General features: G+C 44.5%; 1 protein-coding gene across 1 annotated transcript; it reads left to right on the top strand.

The window, feature by feature from the left end:
* Positions 1-481: 481 nt before the first annotated feature.
* SMIM23 (small integral membrane protein 23) lies at positions 482-5,084 on the top strand. The gene is made up of 4 exons (XM_060092533.1): positions 482-559; positions 4,327-4,378; positions 4,578-4,645; positions 4,872-5,084. The coding sequence occupies exons 1-4, from the start codon at positions 482-484 to the stop codon at positions 5,082-5,084; spliced, it is 411 nt and encodes a 136-aa protein (XP_059948516.1).
* Positions 5,085-23,454: the final 18,370 nt, after the last annotated feature.

The following is a 23,454-nucleotide window of genomic DNA, read 5'->3' as shown; positions in this document are numbered from 1 at the left end:
CCATGGCTCACGGGCCCAGCCGCTCCGCAGCATGTGGGATCTTCCCAGACCGGGGCACGAACCCGTGTCCCCTGCATCGGCAGGCGGACTCTCAACCACTGCGCCACCAGGGAAGCCCTCCTATACCATTTCTTACAACTGCATCTGAATCTATAATTATCTCAATAAATTCAGTTAAAAATATTTTATTGTTTTTTTATTTAAAGACTTGCATCTTATAAAAAAGTTTGAAAAGAGAAGAAAAAGGATTAGAAAAATCACCATCCTGAAATAAAATCTTTTGGTGTATTTCTTTCTGGCCTTTGTTTTTTACATTTATATGAAAAACAAGTTGGGGCTAAACACCAGGATGGTGCAGAGTGGGGGCCTGACTGTCCCCACCTTCTGTGACATCAGAATTCATGGCTTGAGAGATGCTTGGTGACCAGAGGCCGGGGACGTGAGGGTACCCTGTTCCACCCAGGCAGCCTGACCTGAGATCATGGTGATCCAACAGGCGGGCAGCAGGGGGCGAGTGGCAGCTGAGAGAAGGGGAGGTCACTCTGAGGACAAGAAACAGGTGAGGCCAGACCAGGTGTACATGGCTTTCCTCCCATCTGGACTCCACTTAACACTCCAGGCATACTGTAAGGCCCTCAAAGTCAGAAACAGGCTTTCAGCCCGACTCTCCCTAGAGCCCAACCTGGTGGAACACAGCAGGGCTCAGGAGCTTCTTCTAGAAGTCATTACTGAGACTCTTATTTAATTCTCCACCCTGCCAGCAGAAGCTATGCTCCAGGAGGGCTGGGATTTTTATTTAGCTTCCTGCTGTATTCCTAGTGCCTAGAATAGTGGTTGGTACATAACAGGTGCTGAATGAATGAATGAATGAATGAACCGAAATAAATAGGATAATACACCTGAATTGGAAAGGTCCTGGAGCTTTTATTCTTAGGGCTGAAATTCAAACCTCACATAGGATTTTGTCAAAATGGAAAACGTTAGCACTTATGTGCACAGCCGGGTGCTTCTACCCCTCTCTCTTTCATGACATTCCCGAGAAGCAATTATTAGCAAATGGGTAAGCTGAGGTCGGAAAGCCAAAAGGCCAGACAGCAGGGACATACTGGGATTTGAAGCCAGGGCCATCTGATTCCAGAACCCTTAGCAAGGTGCCCCTGCACTCCACCGCCTCCCAGGTGGAGAACTGAGGGAAGGATGTAAAAGGAGGCTGGGAAGGTCATCTGGGCCTTGCACACTGTGGAAAGGGGTGGGATTTTATTCTGAGATTAGTAAGAAGCCATTGAAGGGTTTTAAGCAGAGCAATACATGACTGACCTATATATGTTTTCAAAAGATTTGTTCACTCATACATTTAATACACGTTCCAATGCTTCCTTTATGCTGGACTTTGTGGGGCTCCCATTATACTGCAGCTTTTGCTAAAAAAGTGTCCCACGAATCTCAAACCCCAGGAATGCTCCTTTTAGAAAAGTCATTTAAAATGTTCTGTGGTTTGGGGAATGCTGATACCCTCGTTCCCTTCTTGGAGATTTACACAGCTTGTTCACATAATGCAGGCTCTGACAAGTCCTGCAGCAAGGAAATCCACTTAACTGTGTTTGCCACAGCATTTCCCAAATCAATTCGATGACAGAGTCCCCACCTTGCCTTTTTGAAAGACCTTAAAGCATATATCAAAATCCACTCTACAGGTGAAGAAACTGAGGCTCAGAGAGAAGAAATGATTTGGCTCAGGCCCCACAACAGCACAAGAGAAGGATTAAAACTCAGTCTTAGTCCCTGTTCCCTGCCTTTGTCTCCACCCTGCACACACACGCACAAAAAAATAGCAGCAAGTATGCTGGTGAAGACACAATCCTGTTTAGCACATTGACAGAGGAATGGTTAAAGAAACAGAGGAGCTTTCAGACCAAAGAATGTTCATCAGCCGTTATAAAGAATGAGTCAGGGGCTTCCCTGGTGGCGCAGTGGTTGAGAGTCTGTCTGCCGATGCAGGGGACATGGGTTCGTGCCCCGGTCCAGGAGGACCCCACATGCCGCGGAGCGGCTAGGCCCGTGAGCCATGGCCGCTGAGCCTGCGCGTCCGGAGCCTGTGCTCCGCAACGGGAGAGGCCACAACAGTGAGAGGCCCGCGTACCGCAAAAAAAAAAAAAAAAAAAAGAATGAGTCAGTTCTGTGTGTCTTACATAAAGAGAGTTTCAGGGAATATTGTTAAGAAATTTTAAAAGTGCCCTAATCTGAAGTATACAATGATTTCACATTGGGTGTCCACACCCAGGCAATTGCTACCCAGATCAAGCTATAGAGCATGTCCAAGCTTCCTCCAAGGCCCCTCCCAGCTCACACTCCATAACCACGATTCTGAGTTCTATCATCACAGGTGAGTTTTGTACGTCCCTGAATTTCATGGGAATGGAATCAAACAGTGCGTCCCTTCATGACTGGCTTTTTTCACTCCTAGTGTGTGTGACAGACTCAGTCACGTTGCTGCTCTGTAATTAATTTTTACTTTTTTTAAAAGTTAATAATAATATAGTTGCTAGTATATATTTTTGAAAAGCTATCCAGTGAAGAGACAAATTATGCAAATCTCTTATCTTCTTTGTTTGTGGTAGCCAGTCTAAATCTTGCTTCACAAAGACAGGTACATAAGAAATGTATTATTTCAAGTCAGATTAAATCTGGCTCAGCCCACATCCAGTGAGTTGGGGGGAAAGTCAATGTCGGTCACTACTGTGTCCACCTTAATCCTCTCTCCGCTTTTGTTTGCCCCCTGACACCATCACGGTCCCAACTCACACTGTCTGTTGAAAGCAGTTGTCTCTGAATTCCCTGTGCTAAGACCTCCCAGCCACACCACGAGGGCCACCCAGGAGAGGGTACTGGGCCCCTCCCAGACTCAGATTCCCACTCTATCTTCTCCCACCTCTTCAAAAGGCTCTCAGTTTTCTCCCCTTCTGATCCTGGCACACCCATCAGAATCTCCTAAATGGTCTTGGACTGCCCCAAGCTCCAGGGAGCAATGTTGTCTTCAGGCAGCCGTTTCATTCCTGCACCCAAACCCCAAGAGGTAGACTTCCAATTGCAGCCTTAACACAGTAACTGGGGCTAAACTAGCCCTCCCATTCACTGTAAGCAGCCATGAAATTGACAAAATAAATGAAGCAACTATTTTCCGGTGAGGGCAGCAGACAGCACAAAAGTGCAATCCCTGAGAAAAGGAAACTGGTGATTGCCTCAACTCTTTCCCAACGATGGCTGCACCAAGAGTTAGAGGGCGAACAGAACCCAGCGGTCCCGCTGAGCTGCAGAGAGTCTGCACAACTGAAGCAGCTGGACTCCGTAGGACAAGGCATTGGAGAGGAAGAAGAGCTGTGTGTTGAGAGGACCCCGAAAGCCCAGGCTGGGATCTCCATGACTTCTTGGCTGTGGGCTGCATGCAAAGGATTAGATTACTGATAAGCAGCTGCTTATCAGACAGCAGCTGCTATGGGGTTTAGAGCAGAGATACTGGAAGTCCAGCAGTGCTGGAGGTGGATGGAATTCTGATCCAGCTAGAACCATGAAACCCCTTAAGATCCCAGGCATCCATTTGAGAGCACACATATATGTACAGACATACACACACACACACATATATATTCTATATTCATACAGTATAATATTACTACTCATCAATAACCTCGAACATGAAAACATGGAGACATCTCAGAAGCGTTATGTTGAGTAAAAGTTGCTCAACAAAAAAGTATACAATATATGGTTTCATTGATGTGAAGTTACAGAACAGGCAAAACGGCTCCACAGTGACAGCAGATGAGCGGTTCCCTATGGCAGGGGCGGGGGTAAAGAGGGAGTTGGCCACAAAAGCACATACAGGAACTTTCTAGGATGATGGAAATGTTCTACATCTAGATTGGAGTGGTAGTCCACAAGCACAGACATTTGTCAAAACTCATCGAACTGTACATGTAAAATGTGCATTTTATTGTATGTGAATTATACCTCAATAAGGTCTACTCCTTTTAAAGATCATTTAAAAGAAAAAATGCAAAAGCGAGGCAAGGAATGAGAATAGAGGTGGGCCTTCCTTCTCAGCAGGGAGAAAGGAGGGAAAACACCAATGAAATGTCAGTAAGTTGCCACGTTATCTAATTCTGCAATATTTGCGGGGTTTGTAGTAAGTACACGTGACTTAGATAATTAGAAAAAAGTTAAGCTCTAACCATGATCTTAGAGCAGCCCCATGCCTAGCCCTCTGCGAGGGAAGCACGTATACCCTCCAGAAATTCACCTCCTCCCTCCTTCTCTTCTTGCCCCCAGAAACTGTTGGCGTTGCTGATCTTGGTGCTATATGTGGGCACAGGAATATCAGGTGAGCATTCTGGAATCTGAGAAGGAAGGAGCCAAGTCCACACGGAGTCAGGAGCATATTCTGGAGAGGGCTGCATGCCAAGGGGGCCTCCACAGCTTGCCTTCTCCCATCCTCTCCATCCCATTGGGATGATCAACCGAGTTTATTCCAACTCTCTTTCCTTTCCGTTATTAAGAGGTGGTGTTTGTGCCTGTTTCAGGAAGAAGGTGGGAGGTGTCAGAAAGAATCAGAGAATGTAACTACGCCCAGAATCCTATGACTTCCCAGGTAACATATTCAAGAAGGTACTGAGGGACATCAAGCTTGGCTGAGGAAATCTGAGAAGGCTTCCCAGAGGTGTCATTGATGGGTCTCGGCCAGGTGGAGAAGGTGGGGATGGGTACTTTGGGCAGAAGGAAAGCATTGCAAAGGCTCGGGGAACTTTTAGAAACCAGTGGCAAGGGAGGATCTACATGAAAAGGCTCAAGATGCAATGTGAGTGTCTGCCTTTCAGGTGTTTGAATACCAGACCGATGACCCCTCAGAAGAGCCAATCAAGGTCATCAGGACCTGGTTGAAGGAGAACTTGCATGTTTTCGTGGAGAAGCTAGAGAAAGAGGTGCGAGACCTGGAACAGCTTGTGCGAGACCTGGAGGAGTGGCTGGATGCCCTCCTGGGAGACGGGTACCCAGAGGAGCCCGGCGCCACCCTCAAAAATCACTTGTGAGGGGCCAGGGCTGGGACCTGGGCAGGAGGCCAAGTGGAAGGGGGCAAAGATTCCGAGGGGTTCCTCTAAGTAGGGCTGAGCTGTGACACTTGAAGTTTAAGGCAGCCAAGAAAATAAAGTAGTTGAGACACTGAGAACTCTGTTGTCACCGCTGCTGGTCCATGAAAGCTGAAATCAGGTCAGGAAGACACCAGGCTCTGCTGAGATACCATCACTTGTAGCAGGACTCTGGTGCACAGGAACCAACACCAGCCTCAGAGCCAGCCACAGGGTCAGGACCCTTCTCTTCCACTTTACTTGAGTCACTGTGCAAAATTCCTTAACCTCTCTGCAACAAAATATCTCATTAATAAGAATCAGGGAAACAAACTTTGCCTCACAGGGTTACACTGAGGATCAAACGTATATATCGTGTATGTCTGGCATATAGTAGGTACTTGATAAACTGTTCTTCCTTTTTCACATTCCCTTTTCCTTCCTCCTTGGAAGTCAGCAGGAGGACGCTGGGTCTAGACTATACAGATAGTATGTGGCAACTCAACCTTCTGACATTGCTGGTAGAAGCGTAAGTTTCCAGAACCCTTCTGGAGGGCAATTTGGTGAGAGCTATCAAATTCACAAATGCATTCATCCCTTGACCCAGCAATCAACTTCAGCGGTTTATCATATGTATCAATAGATGCACATTGTGAAGTTACAACTTTGTTTCTAATAGCAAAAAAAAAAAAAAAAAAAGGAACAATCCAAATGAAAATGACATCAGTAGGGCACTCGTAAGTACATCCAAACAATGAGATACCCTGTAGCTATGAAAGAGAAGGAAGAGGAGGCTTTCCTACGGATATGGAGAAGCCTGAAAGACATGTTGTTAAATGAAAGAAATGAGTCCATAGTTTATCGTTGATGATGAAGTTGTGATTGAATACGCATCAAAACTCTAGATGGATACAAAACAGGGGGAGCTTGCAGGGAGTTGAACTGGGGCAAATTTATGACAAGGACGGGAGGGAAACTTTCCATTGTTTACTTTTCACACTTTCCTATTTTCAAACTATGTGGATGTTTTGCCTATTCCAGTATCTTTTTAAATAAAATGACCTATTATTTTGCTTGCAGACAAGGGCTGGAATACAGTGTATACAAGCAGAAATAACAATATCACTATGATGAAATTATGAGTGACTTTTAATTTTTTCCTTTCTGGCCATGCTGCACGGCACAGCCTGTGGGATCTTAGTTCCCTAACCAGGGATCGAACCTGTGCCCCCTGCAGTGGAAGCACAGAGTCCTAACCACTGGACCACCAGGGGATTCCCTAATTTTTTTAAAATAGTGCCAAGAGAAAACCTCTCTCTTTTGATTACTTTTATTAAGCAATGAGAATGCTTGTCTAGGATTTTCCCTTTTTCCCTTGACTTCCAGGAAACTCAGAGTTCAGCTGTCCATTATAGGAATTATATTGGCCTCACTTCTTTAGGTTATTTATTTCCCCTTCTTATGACTTTTTTGTTTTTTATTTTAATGGAATTGTTATATATCTGCCAATTATTAGGACCACCTCAAATCTTTGAAAAGTCATGAGGGTTCCAGTTAAAATAATCTCAGAGGATATGTGACTTACAGGGAACGACACAGCAATCCATTTGCCAGAAGGAATGAATCAATTGTCATTTGGGTTGGAAAAAGTCTTTGCAAGTTATGGTCACAGTTTGCCTGGGGGCGGGAACCAGAATCTGTTTTTTCTCATTTGCAGCTATTTCAGCAAGAGTTCTACAGGAAGGGGTTGATTGATAGTTCCTGGTGCTCATGTTTACTATTACCATACAAGTTGTAGTTATAAATCCAAAATCATGTATATCATGTATGTTCTATGGGTACTTTAAAGGGTTCTCAGGCATAAATTTGACAATATACAATATACAGTTAAGCCTAAGACACACTTTAGACTTTAAACTAAGTTGTAATTCTACTGTATCTGTAATATATATGTGTTTATATAATACTTATATATTATATGTACTTATATATTTTGTTATATATAAAAGACAGTTTAGATGTTTATATATGTAATTTGGGGGATACATGAAAAAAAAGAAAGCAGAGCCTAGATCCTTGAGGAATGGGACCACCCCCGTGGACATTACCAGAGCCTTTGAGGAGTTAGTCCCCTGAAAGCTCTTGGATGCCACTCATCCTCCCCTCCCCACACATACACAAAGCGCCTAATAGGGACCCACTGACGGTGGTTACTGTTGGTTTCCTGCCTTGTGAGCCCATAAAGAACAGCGAGCCCTTCAGGGTGGCTCAGGCCATGAGGCCCAACAAGGGAACCTGGATCTCACAGGAATCGAGAGCATATCACGACATGGGATGGTGGAGACTGGAACAGGAAGGTCTTTATGAACCCAAGGTACCCACCAAGGCACTCCAGGAGCCCTCGCTGCAAGAATGGGTTCTCTCCAGTGTTCCACCTTTACCTTGCCTTTCTCCGGGTCTCTGCTTCCCTTTGTGTGACTGCTCCATCTCTTCAGCTTCCAGTGGCTTCCTTGCCCTCCACTCTGTGTATCCCTTCTTGAGCTCCATGCTTCTGCTTCTGAATCCTCATACTCTGATTCAGTCCTAGTCTCACAGGCCTCTCTCTTCCTCACGACCTTCTAACTTCTATGACCATGTGGTTCTGTCCGTATTTCCCAGGTCAAACTCTAGGGGGAGTGGATGGAACTAAGATCCTGCATGCTGCATGGCACAGCCAAAAATATATATATATATATATACACAATACTGTATATAAAATAGATAACCAACAAGGACCTATTGTATAGCACAAGTAACTCTACTCAATATTTTGTAATAACCTATATGGGAAAAGAATCTAAAAAAGAATGGATATATGTACATGTATAACTGATTCACTTTGCTGTGCACCTGAAACTAACACAACATTGTAAATCAACCATACTCCAATAAAAAGTTTTTTAAAAAGAAAGAAGTATCGATTGGACCACGCATGTGCCAGCCACTGATGAATGAGACGTTTATAGGCTAATGGTGAAAACAAATAAAAGAAACAAGTAGAAAGGTCAGGACAAGGCAACTTCAGAGAATAATAAATAAAAGAGTGGAAACGAGACCACTCAGCAAATCACTGTAGTTCCAGGTAGAAATGGAGGCTTGGCGTGGGGGAAAAGTGCCCAGAATCAGGAGACATTCTGAAAATGTATTCAGCGGGACCTGCTGATGGATGAGAATGTGGGAGAAGAGTCTAGAAAGCTGTTTGCCAGGCCTCAGGACTTCCTCTCTTTTCAGCAAGGAGGAACCTGAGCCATGAGTCAGGTTTTGACCCAGGTAGCCCACGAGGGCAAGATGGAAGAGACAGGCTTGGTCTGGTTAAAGGGAAAGTGGCCAGTTGGAAAAATGTCATGACCATTCAAGTATCCACATTTCTTTCCTTTGTCTCAGGCACCTGGAGCATGAGGTCAGCATTACAACAGTTAAAAACTTTTAATTAATTGTAATTGATGGCTCTCTCCCTTATCTCTCATTTACTTAATAGATTTGGCAGCCTTCCTAATGCTCCCTCAGGCTCTTCTCTTTGGCTAACACTGATTCATTCTACTTTTTAATTTGGTTGTCTTATTGCATTTTGTCAGCTGCTTTTCTGTTCTTTCACCTTATATATATTATATAATGGGGGGAAAAACCACAACCATTCAGATAATTCATGTTTTAAAGGTAAGAATCTGATCATCTAGACAAAACCTAGGTAAGGTAAAGTCCACCTGTATGTTAGCCGTTAAGTAATTCATAAGCATATTATGATTATCGGGAAGAAATAATAAAATTGTGATAGCTGACATTTAGAAAATGCTTCCTGCATTCCTGTTTTAGGGGCTTGGTCAAGTGCTATTGTTATTTCCAGTTTAGGGGAGGGGAAATTGAGGCAGGGAGAGAGTACATATTGTTAAAATCATATCATCAATAAATGGGGAGCCAGGATTCAAACCCACACTGTCTGGCATCAAAGCCCTCACACTAACCCAATGTGCTTTACAGCCTCCCCTCTGTTAAGTCCAGCCAAGGTAATCTCTTTCTCTCTTTAAAAAGCTATCCTTTTATTGTTAAGGAATCATATGCCAATTAAATTTAGAAGGCAGTAAATACTACATGTCAGGTACATATATAGAGAAGTAGAAATCATATTTCCTGCCCACATATAGCTGGTCTGTCTACCGTGAAGCCAAGAAACAAAGATGGAAGAAAAGAAGTATCTAGCTTGTTTTAAAAGCCATTGGGTGAAGTGCCAAAGGCACCTAACTAATTGCCAAATGAGTAAAATATTTATTGACTTACCTAAGAGTTCAGAGAAGGGATAAGGCACTTGAATTGGCACTAACATGAAAATCTGTTAGTCCAGTTATAGAAAAATGCTGAAATTTGAATTCGGCTATGGCCAAGAGGAAATCGTGGGAGAAGTGGAAGAAAAGATGAATGATGGGCGGGGGCAGAGAGGGGCCCCCTCTGCTAGGATCACATCTCAGGTATGGGCACTGTGGCCCAAACTAAACCCAAGGGTCAGATCTGAGGTCTCAGGTAAGATTTGGAACCAGCTTCCCAAAGGTCTTTGTGAGAATAAGGTTTAAAAAAAAAAAAAAAAAAACCCTTAAGAAGGAGGGACTCAGGCTCCATTGAAATTGTTCCAAGACCAGGAAGGTTCATTTCCAGTCTTCATGTCATATTTTTGACGATGTCAAATAAAAAAGTGGAGTTAATCTGTTCCCTTAATCCACAAATTTGTTCAACAAAATTGTGAAAAGCACTAAATCCAATTTGGTTCAAATCTGGCCGTCAGAGAATAATTGCGGGATGGAACCAAAGAAGACGCCTTCTGGGCCATCCAAATCCTTTCTGTTGTGACATTTCCAGGAGGAGGAGCACTCTTGCCTTAGGGCAGGGATAGAGCTTTAGTCCAACAGTGCTGCTGGCCTTCTTAGTCCAGCGGCTGAGCCTTCAGCAGAAAGCCCCAAGTTACCTGAGTGCTTTGGCCAAATCACTTCATCACTCAGAGCCTCAGTTTCCCTCCCTGTCATACAGTGCTACTACACTTTTTTGAGCAGCTGTTGAGACACTAAGAGGACATGATGACAGTAAAGCACAGTGCTAGGAAAGCTAGTAGGTGCTTAGAAAAGGAAGCATAACAGAAAAGTCCAGGTAGATCCAAACACAGGCTCAGTTAAATCCAGGGACATTGGGCCTTCTCTCTCTCTCTCTTCTCTCCACCCCACCCATTTGCCTCTGGGCTGGCCCCATTCTCAGGCATGCTGTCGCCACAGTGGAGGCAGCATGGCTTCTGGAGCTCCAGGCTAGATCACATCCTCTCCGTCTCCCCGGAGGAAAAGAAATGCCTCTTCCCTGAGAGCTGTGCTCTAAGTCCTGCATTTGAACCTGGTGGCCCTCGGTTTGGATCACATACCATTCCTGAGCTACTTCTCGTGGCTGAAGTGATGCAATGCTCACATTGGCCAGACCAGCTCACACACCCATCTCTCTAGCCAGGGATAATCCTAAGCACAGACAGAGGGGTGGGGAGCCGTGGTTCCCCAAGGGAAATCGGGGTACTATTAGCAGAATGGGGGAAACCAGTGCTAGGAAAAAATTTTTAAATACTTTATTAAAGTACCAATAACAGCAATTCATTTTCGTCACACTCCAGCAGAGTGTAAAGTGCTTTCTCAGCTATCCTACCTCACGTGGATCTGAGCTCTAGACAAGACAAGTGATCTTTTTTAACACCCTGGTGCATGAGCAGCTACAGCAGAATTTACTTCTCCTGCCTGTGAGCCCAGGCAAAGTGCACATCAACGGAGGTGAAATGAAGAAGCTGAAAGGTCAGGGCTTTGGGGTAAAACAGATGTGGTCCAAACCCTGCCTCTCCACTCCCACCTCCGCACTGTGCCCTCAGACAGGTCACTCCATCCTTCTGAGCTGCCCATAAAGTGGGGTTTGTCTACATATCTCCAGGGCCTATTTAGAGGATTAAGTAATAACAGCCAACTTTTAATTAGTGTTTACTATGCTCCAGGCACAATTCTAGATGCTTTATGGGCAGCACCTACCTTATTTAATCATCACAACAAATCTATGCATCGGGTACTATCAGTGTCTTCAGTGCACACGTAAGGTAACTGGAACACGGGGTACATAACTCTTCCAGGGTCACACAGTAAGTGGTAGAGCCAGGACGCAAACTCAGACAAGCAAATTCCGGGGCCACGTGCTGAAACCCTACCGTATGCTCCTTCCGGATTAGATGAGGTAATGCGCATGCAAGAGCTATGTAAACTGTAACACGTTGTATAAATGTCACTTGCTATTACTTCTTTCCTCCCGCCCTGGTCATTAAGGCCACAAGGGACCTCATGAATCTACCGTTCAGATATTTTCTCAGCGTGCTAGACTTGGTCCCTGAGCTGCACTTCCTCCCAGCCTGCCTTTGACTCTGAGGCTACCCCTCGAGATCCATCTGATCCGTTTCATTCTCCAGTCTCAGCAAAGTCACTTTTTGCACACAGGCATTCATTTCCTCCACAACTCTTAATGACCACAAGGATGAGCTGCAGCCATACTGGACAGAACAAGAACCAGTATGGTCTCTGCCCACGTGGAGCTCCCAGTATGGTGGAGCCGTCCCAGAAAATGGGGCTAGGGGAGGAGATTCAGCTTCACGGATAAATTGGACATAATATTAGAACCTGGCTGTCAGGGTGGTGGCAAGATATACGCGAGAGGAATCAGGCAAGGGTACCCAGCGCAGTCAGAGCTGAACACACTCAGCTATGGTCACAAAATGAATTCTACTGCCTGACTCCCTCTGACGCAGAGCTTAGGACTCACTCAGTACAACTTACTTGTTCCCCTCTCTAGACATCCTTTGTTATTCTTGGTTTCTGCTTTATTTCTCATATCAAAACACACACTCATTAGCAGAAATTCAGAAGAAGTAAAACAAGTGTACATCTTCAAAAAATAATAGGCATATAGAGACAGAAAGCAGATTGGTGGTTTCCAGGGGCCGGTGGGAGGAGGGAATTGGGAGTGAATGCTTCATAGGCACAGGGTTTCCACGTAGGGTGACGAAAAAGTTATGGAATTAGACAGTGGTGATGGTTGCATGACATTGTAAGTGTACTTAATGTCACTGTATTGTACACTTTAAAATGGTGAAAATGGTAAATTTTATGTTCTGTGTATTTGCCACAATAAAAAAAAAAATGCTGGAGAGCATAACCTCACTACCCAGAGTCAGCCAAAGCAATGTTTTGTGGGTTTCCCTCCACCTTTTTTTCAATGCATATTTTAAACTAGTTAAAGTCATATAGCAAGTATAATTCTGTATCCTCCTTTTTAAATCCAACCATACGTCATCAGCGTTATTCTCATGTCCTGCATAACATTGTTGGGCATTTAGGGAGTTCTTTTCTTCAAAGAACTATTCACTATTATTAACAAATGCACTCAGAAAATGAAAGGAAAGCCATAGATGGGGAGAAATTATTCACAATACTATACCTGACAAAAGACTTATATCCAGAATATATAAAGAACTACAAATCAATACGAAAAATATAAACCACCCAATTTTTTTAATGTGCCATAGGTTTGAAAAGACACTTCAAAAAGAAGATTTATGAACGGACAATAAACATGAGGAAGGTGTTCAACATCACTGCTCATCAGAGACATGTGTATTAAAATCACAGTGAGAGGGCTTCCCTGGTGGCGCAGTGGTTGAGAGTCCGCCTGCCAATGCAGGGAACACGGGTTCGTGCCCCGGTCCGGGAAGATCCCACATGCCGCAGAGTGGCTGGGCCCGTGAGCCATGGCTGCTGAGCCTGTGCGTCTGGAGCTTGTGCTCCGCAATGGGAGAGGCCACAACAGTGAAAGGCCCGCGTACCGCAAACAAACAAAAAAAAATCACAGTGAGACACCAGGGGGATATCCCACGTTGGAGAGGAGGGGAGGGAGTTGCAAATCTCATACATTGCTGATATAATATTATGTAAACCACGTTGGAAATCAGTTTGGCAGTTTATTATAAATACACATATAATACACTGTGCCTTAATGATTCCATTCTAAGTATTTACCCAAGAGAATGAAATGAATGAGGCCCCACACACACAAAACCACAAACTCAAACACAAAAACAAAAACAAAACCTTGCACAAAAATGTGTGTAGCAGCTTTATTCATAAAAGATAGCAACTGGAAATAACTCAAATGCCCATAAGTAAGTTGTGATTATATTCATACAGCAGAATACTATTCAAAAATAAAAGAATGAACTACTGATACATAAAACAGCATGTGTGAGTCTCAGAAGCATTATCTTGCTTGAGATAAACAAGATATAAGACTATATATTGTCTGATTCCATGAATAACTAGACTATGGTCATAGAAATCAGGTTGGTATCTTAGGCAAGGTGTACAAGGAAACCTGCTGGAGTGTTGGGAATAATCTATATCTTAACATGAGGTGGTGGTTACATGGGTGTTTGCATTTGTTGCAATTTATCGAACTGTATACTTCAAATCTATTTTATTGTATATAACTTATGCCTCAATAACATTAAAAATAATAAAATTATACGCCAACTCTATGACTCAACAATTTCATTCCTAGATGTTTACCTAAGAAAAGAGCATGTACTCACAAAAAGTCTTGTATAAAAATATTCATTGCAACTTTATCCATAAGTGCCAAAAACTGTAAATGGATTAAATATTCCAATTAAAACAGAAAGATGATTAATCTCAATTTTTTTAAATGCATGTTGCTTACAAGAGACACAAATATAAGGACCCAGAAAGGTGGAAAATAAAAGGATGAGAAAACATATCTATAAAAATACTAAAAAGGGGCTTCCCTGGTGGGGCAGTGGTTGAGAGTCCGCCTGCCGATGCAGGGGACACGGGTTCGTGCCCCGGTCTGGGAGGATCCCACATGCCACGGAGCGGCTGGGCCCGTGAGCCATGGCCGCTGAGCCTGCGCGTCCGGAGCCTGTGCTCCGCAACGGGAGAGGCCACAACAGTGAGAGGCCCGCATACCGCAAAAAAAAAAAAAAAAAAAAAAAAACCTAAAAAAATAAATAGGTATATTAAAAAGCAGGTATAGGTCTACTAAGTATTATTAGACATAAAGAATAACAATTCATAATTATAGAGGGGTCAATTCAACAGGAACATGTAACAATCCTAAATTCAAATGAGTTTAGTAATGGAACCTCAAACACAGTAAGAATTAAAAGGAGAAACAACCACATCTATAATCATAGCACAATGTTTAGAAAATGTCTCTCAGTAACTGATAATATAGATATAAAATTAATATAGATATATTAAGATTTAGTGACATGAATAACAAATTTGATCAGACCCAAACCTATTCAGTCACCTAGTTTATGGCAAACATACCACTTCAGTGTAGCAGGGTCAAACTCTCTTGCTAATAAATGGTGCTAGATAAACTGCACAAACTTATGGAAAATATGGACCTTGACTCTGACCTCATACCACACCCAAGATTCTATTTTAGGTGAATCATGGACCTACATATGAAAAGTAAAACAATAAAGCCTCTAGAATAAAACATGGGTATATATTTATGGCTATGGATAGACAAAGATTTCTTCAACAAAACATAAACACTAAACATAAAGGAAAAGATTAGTAAATTAGACTATTTTAAAATTAAGAAATACTGTTCATCAAAAGACATCATTAGAAGATTAAATGAACAAACAGAAGGGGAGAAGATATTTGCAATGCATGTCTCCTACAAAGAACCTGTATACTGAATATATAAAGAACTTCTACAAATCAATAAGAAAAAGACAGACACCACCCCCCTCCCCAAGGGAAAAACATTGAACAGGCACTTCACAAAAGGGCATACCCAAGGGGCCAATTAGTTATTCATGAAAACCTAATTAAAACCACAATGAGATACCATCACCTAAAATCAGAATGTTTACATTTTTTTAAACTGATACCAAGTGTTGCCAAGAGCTCCTGGCGCTCTCACATACTTCTGCAGGAGTGTAAATTCGTACAACTGCTTTGGAAAACTGTTAGCAGACCTAGTGAAGCTGAACATACACATGTTTTATGAACCCAAAATTCTACTCCAAATGTAGACTCTCAGAAGTATGTGTGTGTATGTGTGTGTGTATCGAAAGTCATGTCCCAAAATAACATAGCAACATTACTTTTAATACTTAGAAACTAGAAACCATTCAAGAGTTCATCAATGGTAGAATGGATAAATAGTTTTCCATTCATACAATGCAATACTATCCAGCAGTGAAAAAGAACAAACCAATACACGCAAGACCATGAATAAGTCTCACAGATATAATGTGACTGAAAGTCAGATACGGTTCTCTGTGACCCATTCACATGAACTTCAGAATCAGGCAAAATTAATCGATAGTGATACAAGTCAGAATATAGGTTTCTTTTAGAGGGTAATGATCAGGAGAGAGTACAAAAGAGACTCTTGGGATGTTGGTAAAATTCTATATCTTGATCTGGATGGTGGGTACCTACATATATTCACTTTATAAAAATCCATCAGGCTCTTCACTTAAGGTTCATGCATGAAGCTATATCATATTATCCTTCAGTTTAAGTTTAGCAAAACATAGTATATGAAGAGTACTAAAGTTTACAATATCTATTGCCAAGTTACTTTTGAGTAACTTTGTACCAATTCCCACCAGCCTTGTTGTGTCCCAACCAAAGCCTCCCAAATATTGAGCATTATAATCTTCAAAGAATATTCTTTAGCTTCATTTTAACTTGACTTTATCCAACAAGTCAGCAAATAGTTACCACAGCTCAAGCTACAATGAATCCGGATCAAACTGTTTCACTTTCTATCTCTCTACTTCCTCCTCACCCCCACCAACGCAGTAGGAAAGGATGGGAAGGGATGAACTTGAGCAATATATGATAGGGAGTAAATCATTCCTCGGTGTCTGCGGGGGATTGGTTCCAGGACACCCCTGCAGACACTAAAATCCAAGGATGCTCAAGTTCCTTACAATATAAAATGACATAGTATAGTTGGCCCACCATAACCGTGGATGCGGAACGTGCGGATATTGGAGGGCTGACTGTATCAACAGGACTTACCATGGAGTGTGCCTGTATGGTGCTCAAATCCCTTCCCAAAAGCAGCCTTTAGAGAAACTGGTGATGGGGGCTCCTAAAGACAGGTGGCCTGGAGGAAAGAGTCTGGGACAGGAGTCAGGGGGTCTTGGTTCTTAGCCCAGCTCTACCACTAGTTCATGGTGACCTTGGGCAGTCTTTTCCCTCTCTGGGTATCTGTTTCCTCAATTGTAAATAAACAGATTAGCGGGTCTCTGAGCACCTTTCCAGTTAGAATTGGCTATGATCACATATGATTCTGTGAGTCTACATAACACTATTTTAAGTGCTCTGTGAGGCACCTATGGGTACATTTATGTATGAGCTGTACATTGTATTCACCAGAATTCTCATTAGGAAGAGAAATGTATTTGTTAGGGGATGTGAGGATGTGAGCCCCCATGGGCACCCAAGTGTGCAAGGAAGGGGTTCTCCTGTAGGAGGAAAGGGGATAACTTTGCTTATATCTCCAGAGGGAAGAGGAAAGAGAAGCCCTGATAGACCCACAAGACGCTGGAAGGCTCTGTGTGTCTATAAAGCAACCGTTTCCCATGGCCTCGCCAATCGTCAGTAACATCGCTAAATGCTTGACATGCTCGGGGGCAGATTTTCTTGTGAAAACTGGTGAACGGCTTGAGCTCCCTGGACAGATCCACATGGGCCAGTCCCAAGGCAGCACACGCAAATGCAGGGGCCAGGAGGCAGAGGGAAGTGTGGAAACATTCTGCACAGGGACCGGCATATCAGAGAGCATGCACTCAGCTTACACACCCAGGGCAGGCAACGGGGGTTTCAGTTTCGTTGAACCCAGCCTCCGGGGTGCAGGAGAGCCCTAGCTGACAAAATACCTCACATCTTCTATGCGGAAGACTGCTATCCACTGTCCTCAACCTGCATGAAATAACCCTGGGGGACAGACAGGGCTCTTCCCTCCTTTCTAACTGGAGTCCCTGTTCTGGGGCTGGGACTGTCTCGCAGCAGCTGCCTCACGGATACCCTCACCCCTAGCGCCCTCTTGTTCCGGGGCACCCTCACCTGGGTTGGGCGAGTACCCATGGTTGGCAGTGGGTGTTCTGCAAACACGGTCCTCGCTACCCATTGCACACGCTTTGCACGCTGGAAACCACTTCCCCCTCCCTTGATTGAAAACAAGGTTGAATTCATAATTTTACAATGTTTCAAAACTGCCTAACTCCGAGGGGGGAAAAGGGAGTTTTCAGTAACCCCTAGTCGGTAGCCAAGAATTAGCAAGGAAAATACTGCTTCCCACTTTCTAATTGATGCGTCTGCCAAGGGCCCCAGGTATGTCGGCTCCTGAACACGTGCCTTTGGGGAATTAGTCTCAGGAAACATATCCTCCGAGGCCATGTGCGCTTCCTGTCGCCCGCAGGGCTCCCGAGACTCGCTAGACGCCAATTTTCTTAATACAAAACCATTCCTTTTTTTGAAATGAAAAATGACTTGTTAAACCCCTCTCGGGTCCCCTTTTTTTCTCTCCTCCCAGAGAAACACATTAAAGTAAACAAACTTGAGATGTAAAATGAAAACAGGGGCCCCCGTAGCACCTGCAGGGTTTTACCAGCTCACATTACAAAGCTCTGTCTGAAGTGGCCCGAGAACTGTTTCCATTACAAATAGCCAGTTCTCTTGAAAGTAAGGCAAAAGCCAAATTAGTCAGATTACATCAGGATATATTTTCCTGTAGCATAAGCTCTTTGGAAACACCTGCCTGACATATTTCAGACGTGTGCCGAGGCGAGCCGGGCCCTCGGTGGTTTCCAGGGCTCGTCAGAGTCTCAACAAAAAAGGGTGTTTGGGTTTCACTAAGTAAAACTGGGTGAGATGCCTGTGTGGAATTTGAGTTGCTACAGACTGACTTTCTGGCACCTTTGAGGAGACAAGTTTTAACCAGCTCTGTCCCTGCAGTACTTGGCGGTGTCAAGAGCGTCCTGGCACATGGGCTACTTGCGTCTGAACCTCCGTTGGGTGCAGGGGGAGACACATGGGGGTTACGTGGTCAGGGAGGCTTGAAGGGCCCGGTTGGAGTAGGAGTGTGTCCTCACTCTGTGGGAAACGCTAAAATTAGAGAAAAGAACAGAGCCCACAGCCAGGCGGGGAGTTGAATGGAGCAGACAGATGAAGGCAGGTGATGCTCTAGGTCACCCCACCCCTCTTATCTTACCCAAAATCTAATTGACATTCTGCCCTTGACAACACTCTCCCGCTGTAGACTTTATTATTTCTTATTTCAGTAACTAATATGAATAATTTACTTTTTCAAATGATCTGCATTGCTTAAAAAGTGCCTGGTCAAGTGAGTTGAATAAAATTATGGTAAATCCACAATGTGGAATATTACAAAACCATTCCAGTGAGTCAGGGTGAATGATGGGGATTCTTGTGGAAAGACCTCCAAGGTGTGCTAAGTGAAAAAAATCAAGTTGTAAAACAATAAAGATGAGATGATCCCATTTATTTAAAAGGGGACTTGGGGGGTGGGGGACAAAGGCATACACATGAAATACACACATGCCAGAAAATGCATAGAAAGTGGACCAGGAGAAAAGACAGTAAACTATTAACAGTGACCACCACTGGGGAGGGAATGGGGGTGGGGGAGGGAGAGACGAGGGGGCTTTCATTCAGAATATGCTTGAAATGGTTACGATGAGAACAGTCATGTGTTACTTATGTAAAGAGGATGTCCTTAATAAAATAACACAAAAAGTACATATACACACTACTATATATAAATAGATAACCAACAAGGACCTACTGTATAGCACAGGGAACTATACTCAATATTTTATAATAACCGATAAGGGAAGAGAATCTGGAAAAAAATAGATACATATGTATGTGTAACTGAATCACTTTGCTGTACACCTGAAACTAACATGACATTGTAAATCAACTCTACTTCAATTAAAAAAATATAAAAAGTGTGTGTTGGGGGGCAGTGCCTCAGCATTCCCGTTGAGTTCCTAAATCCTGAAAGCTGAAGAATTCACATCTCCAAGTGTGCGATGGGCCCAGGGCATTGCTGGATTTTCTTACACCCTGGCTGGGTCAGACACTAGCCAGCGATGCACTTGGGAAGCACACAGGTCGTGGAAACTGTTCATCAGCAGTGAGAAGTGTATCTAACAGCACAGTGAGGATAAAAGTGCTAACAGGGCTTCCCTGGTGGCACAGTGGTTGAGAGTCCGCCTGCTGATGCAGGGGACATGGGTTCGTGCCCCGGTCTGGGAAGATCCCACATGCCGCGGAGCAGGTGGGCCCGTGAGCCATGGCCGCTGAGGCTGCGCGTCCGGAGCCTGTGCTCCGCAACGGGAGAGGCCACAACAGTGAGAGGCCCGCGTACCGCAAAAAAAAAAAAAAGTGCTAAGATCCACCATCTTGGATTGACACCCTGACTCAGCCACCTACAATCAATAGGACTTAGGACACCTCCCTTAACCTCTCTGTGCCTCATTTTCTTAGCCATAAAATGGGGAGAATAGAAGGTATCTGATAAAGTGGTCGTGGGGATTAGAATAGGTAAATCAAGTGACAGCACTTAGCACAGGGCCTGGAGCACAGTGAACACTCTAAAATGTGAGTTCTTATCGAGATTGGGCACATCATAAAGTTTCTTCTTACATTTCTATGTTCTAAATGAGTACCTGATGGGGTCCAATTCAACCGATAAACATTTCCCCTTAAGATAAGGATATGGGTATTGCCACTGGCAGAGTAGGACCACTCAAGCACCCCGTGTGTGAGGGGCGTAGGACTGGGTCCTTTCACACCCATCAGAGAGCTCTTTACTCTGTCAGGAGAGACCCAAGATATGTAGACACAAAACTCCAGCGTGCCTCAGGTGAGGTATTCCAACAGGTCACCCAGAGGGCCAAGAGCAGACAGCAAAGCCAGAGGAAGGCACTGAGCAGAACTCCAAAGGCCAGGAGAGCAAATCATCTGTCATCTGGGCGCCGGGACCTCGAGGTTTGCGAAGGAGCATAGCGAGGGGCAGGGGGGGCTCCACCCAAGCCGCAGCACCTTGCCAGGGCACACCAGCTGTGTGAAAAGACCAGGGTGGAACTAAACAGCCAGAGTTTAAACTTAAAGCCAGGAAATTACTGACCTGGAGAGCAACCGTAGACGATCATCAGACGCAATGCGTGTCGGCTCCAACCTGCCTCCTCTTCCAACCAGCAGGAATCTGAACTGTGCAAACTGAAATCAGCCCCCTGGACTCCTTTGTCTCACACATCCCAGCCCAGATTGTCAGCACAATTCCCCCTGGTAGGGTTTTTATGACTGGTGATGATGTAAGGAGTCAGAGAAAACACAGCTGGTCCGGCGTGCAGTTTACAAAGAGGGCGCGGGGAGAAAGTGTGCCTGTCCCCAGACGCCAGCCTTACAGCTGCTCAGGCCCCCCCACGAGGCTGAGGGTCTCCACCACCTCTCACGGAAGGAAACACATGGCTCAGACCAATGAGACATTGCTTTCATTTAAAGAAAAATCAGATGTAGGCATTTTAAAAGCACTGCGATGTCTGGGGTTCTCCTTCCCTGCCCCCACCATCAGTGAGTTCTCATTCTTGCTAACTTGACCCATTAAACACCAGTCTCAAGTTCATTGCGTTCTCGGCATCCTCAGCACCATGTCCTGGGTTGGGCCTCATCGTCTCTCCCTCGGAGTCTATAACCACCTTCTAACTATTCTTCCTGCCTTCAGTCTTGGTTCCTCCAATCCAGTCTCCACCCAGTAGCCAGAGGGACTTTCTCAAACACAAATCATATCAGTCTCTCTACTGTTTAAAACCTTCAATGGCTCCCTATTGCTTCCAGAATAAAGCCTAAACTCCTTTGCTGGTGCAGTCCATTCTTACTATTCACAGAAGTCCTATTCTGTACTCACCACCAACAGTGGATTTGTGAACATGGAACCATTGCTTTTAGGGGAAATACAGAGTTAGGGTCCTGTGAGCCTTTTGTTACTGTTTAACCAATCAATAAATAACCTTGTTGTATGTGTCTTTCTGTTTAATTTAATATATATTTAACATATATTGCTGATTCATTAACATTGAACTCATGGCCAACAGGACTGTAACTCATGCCTCAACAAAGCTTTTCCAGTGCAAGCATTTTCTGCATAAGGCACAGGGTGTGATCATCCTTCTTGAGGTTAGGAAAAGTAGACAGCACTACAGCACTATGCTTGGGGGCCATTTGAAACAGCGAAATCACCATCAAAAAGCACAAAAATGGGACTTCCCTGGTGGTGCAGTGGTTAAGAATCTGCCTGCCAATGCAGGGGACACAGCTTTGAGCCCTGGTCTGGGAAGATCCCACATGCTGTGGAGCAACTAAGCCCATGCGCCACAACTACTGAGCCTGTGCTCTAGAGCCCGCGAGCCACAACTACTGAGCCCGTGAGCCACAACTACTGAAGCCTGCATGCCTAGAGCCCGTGCTCTGCAACAATAGAAGCCACCGCAATGAGAAGCCCATGCATCTCAACGAAGAGTAGCCCCTGCTCACCGCAACTAGAGAAAAGCCTGCGAGCAGCAACGAAGACCCAACGCAGCCTAAATAAATAAATAAAAGCACAAAAATGGGACAAACATAGCACTAAGTAGATTGAGGAAAGAACACTTGTTTATAATAGTATGAGAGCTGAAAGAGGAAGGCAGAGTGCCACCTTATTAGTTCTCAGCTGGGAACGTGGCCATTGGATGACCCACATTTTTCATTGCTCTCCGCATGTCCACGAATGACCACAAAAGCACTGTGAGTATTGATTTTGAAGTTGCAAATAAATTTTAATGAGTAAGTGAATTTGCAAATACGAAATCTGCAAATAACGGAGATGAACCGTATTTATTACCATTGCCCGCCCAGCACCTCTTTGTCCTGCTTCCATCTGGGAGCAGAGTGACCACTAAGGGTGGGCACATGACCACACAGAGCCAATCCCAATGGCCTATGGTCTTGGCTGCAGTGATTGGTCCATAGATTGACACATGACCCAAGCACAGCCAATCAGAGCCCTTTCCCGGGATTTTTTCTACTAGTTTTCTTCTAAGAGGGAAGAGTCTTGAATTTGGGGGAAGGACTTGGAAGGATGTGAGTCTGGGCTGCCGAGGACCATGTTCCTTGCTATGTTGGCCACCTGTGGTAGGAGAGGATGTAACTGAGGATGGGAGAGTACGAGAGGAAGACAGACCAGCAACTGTTAAGTCTGGTTTTTCTTTACCTCTGCCCTCAAGTCTCCAGAATCCTTCAAAAAACACTCTTTCTTGCCTCTTACAATGAAGAGTCCAGACTAACATGGCACAGGAGGCTCTACCTGGGCTGGTCCCCATCTCCCTTACTTACTATCATGTTCCTATTTCAGAAGTTACATCCCACGACACAGAAACACTCAGACTTCCCTGTTTGCACTCTGTAGCTCCCCACCTCCACATGTCCTCAAGCTGTCCCCTCTGCCTGGAACCCACTTCCTTAACTCCTCATCTCCATTATCTAGTCTTTCTCTGACCTCTCAGGCGAGGCTGTCTGCCTCTCTCTTGTTGCACCCAGACCAGAGTTCCATCTCCTTGGGTTTCGCGCAAAGCCCAGACCCGGCTCCTCTCTTATCTCAACACACGACCTAGAACTTACCTATTTATAGAACTCGAGCGCCTTGAGGGCAGAACTAGTTCATACATCACGTAGCTGGGGCCTGGTGCTTTAGGGATGCCCAGTGGGAGGGTGGCAAACTTGAATTTGGGGCCTAAAGTGCCAAGTCCAAGTCTCTGTTGCCATCTCTTTCCTGAGGCTAAGTGAGTGCTGCTGGGTTAGGCCCTTCAAAAAACCCTTCATATCTGGACGATGACTTGCAGCTCAGAAAGCCCTTCTACACGCATGATTTCATACGAGCCTCACGAGAGCCCCAAGAGACAGCTGTATTGTTCTCTTCCTCTGAAGAAGCAGAGACTCACAGAAGTAAAGTGCTACTCTCCAATACACATAACTAGCAAGTGATGGAGCAAGACATAGAATGCAGCCTTCCAGGCTTTAAAACCAGTGGGTTCTGGACCATGATAAAAAGCTGGACCCTTCTTAGGTTGACTATCCCTGAAACTCAGCATGCCTGTCAACTTCATCTCATGTGGATGGAGAATTGA

The sequence above is a fragment of the Mesoplodon densirostris genome, chromosome 3 (genome assembly GCF_025265405.1).
Source record: "Mesoplodon densirostris isolate mMesDen1 chromosome 3, mMesDen1 primary haplotype, whole genome shotgun sequence".
NCBI lineage: Eukaryota > Metazoa > Chordata > Mammalia > Artiodactyla > Ziphiidae > Mesoplodon > Mesoplodon densirostris.
This window is presented reverse-complemented; position numbering and strand designations above follow the sequence as displayed.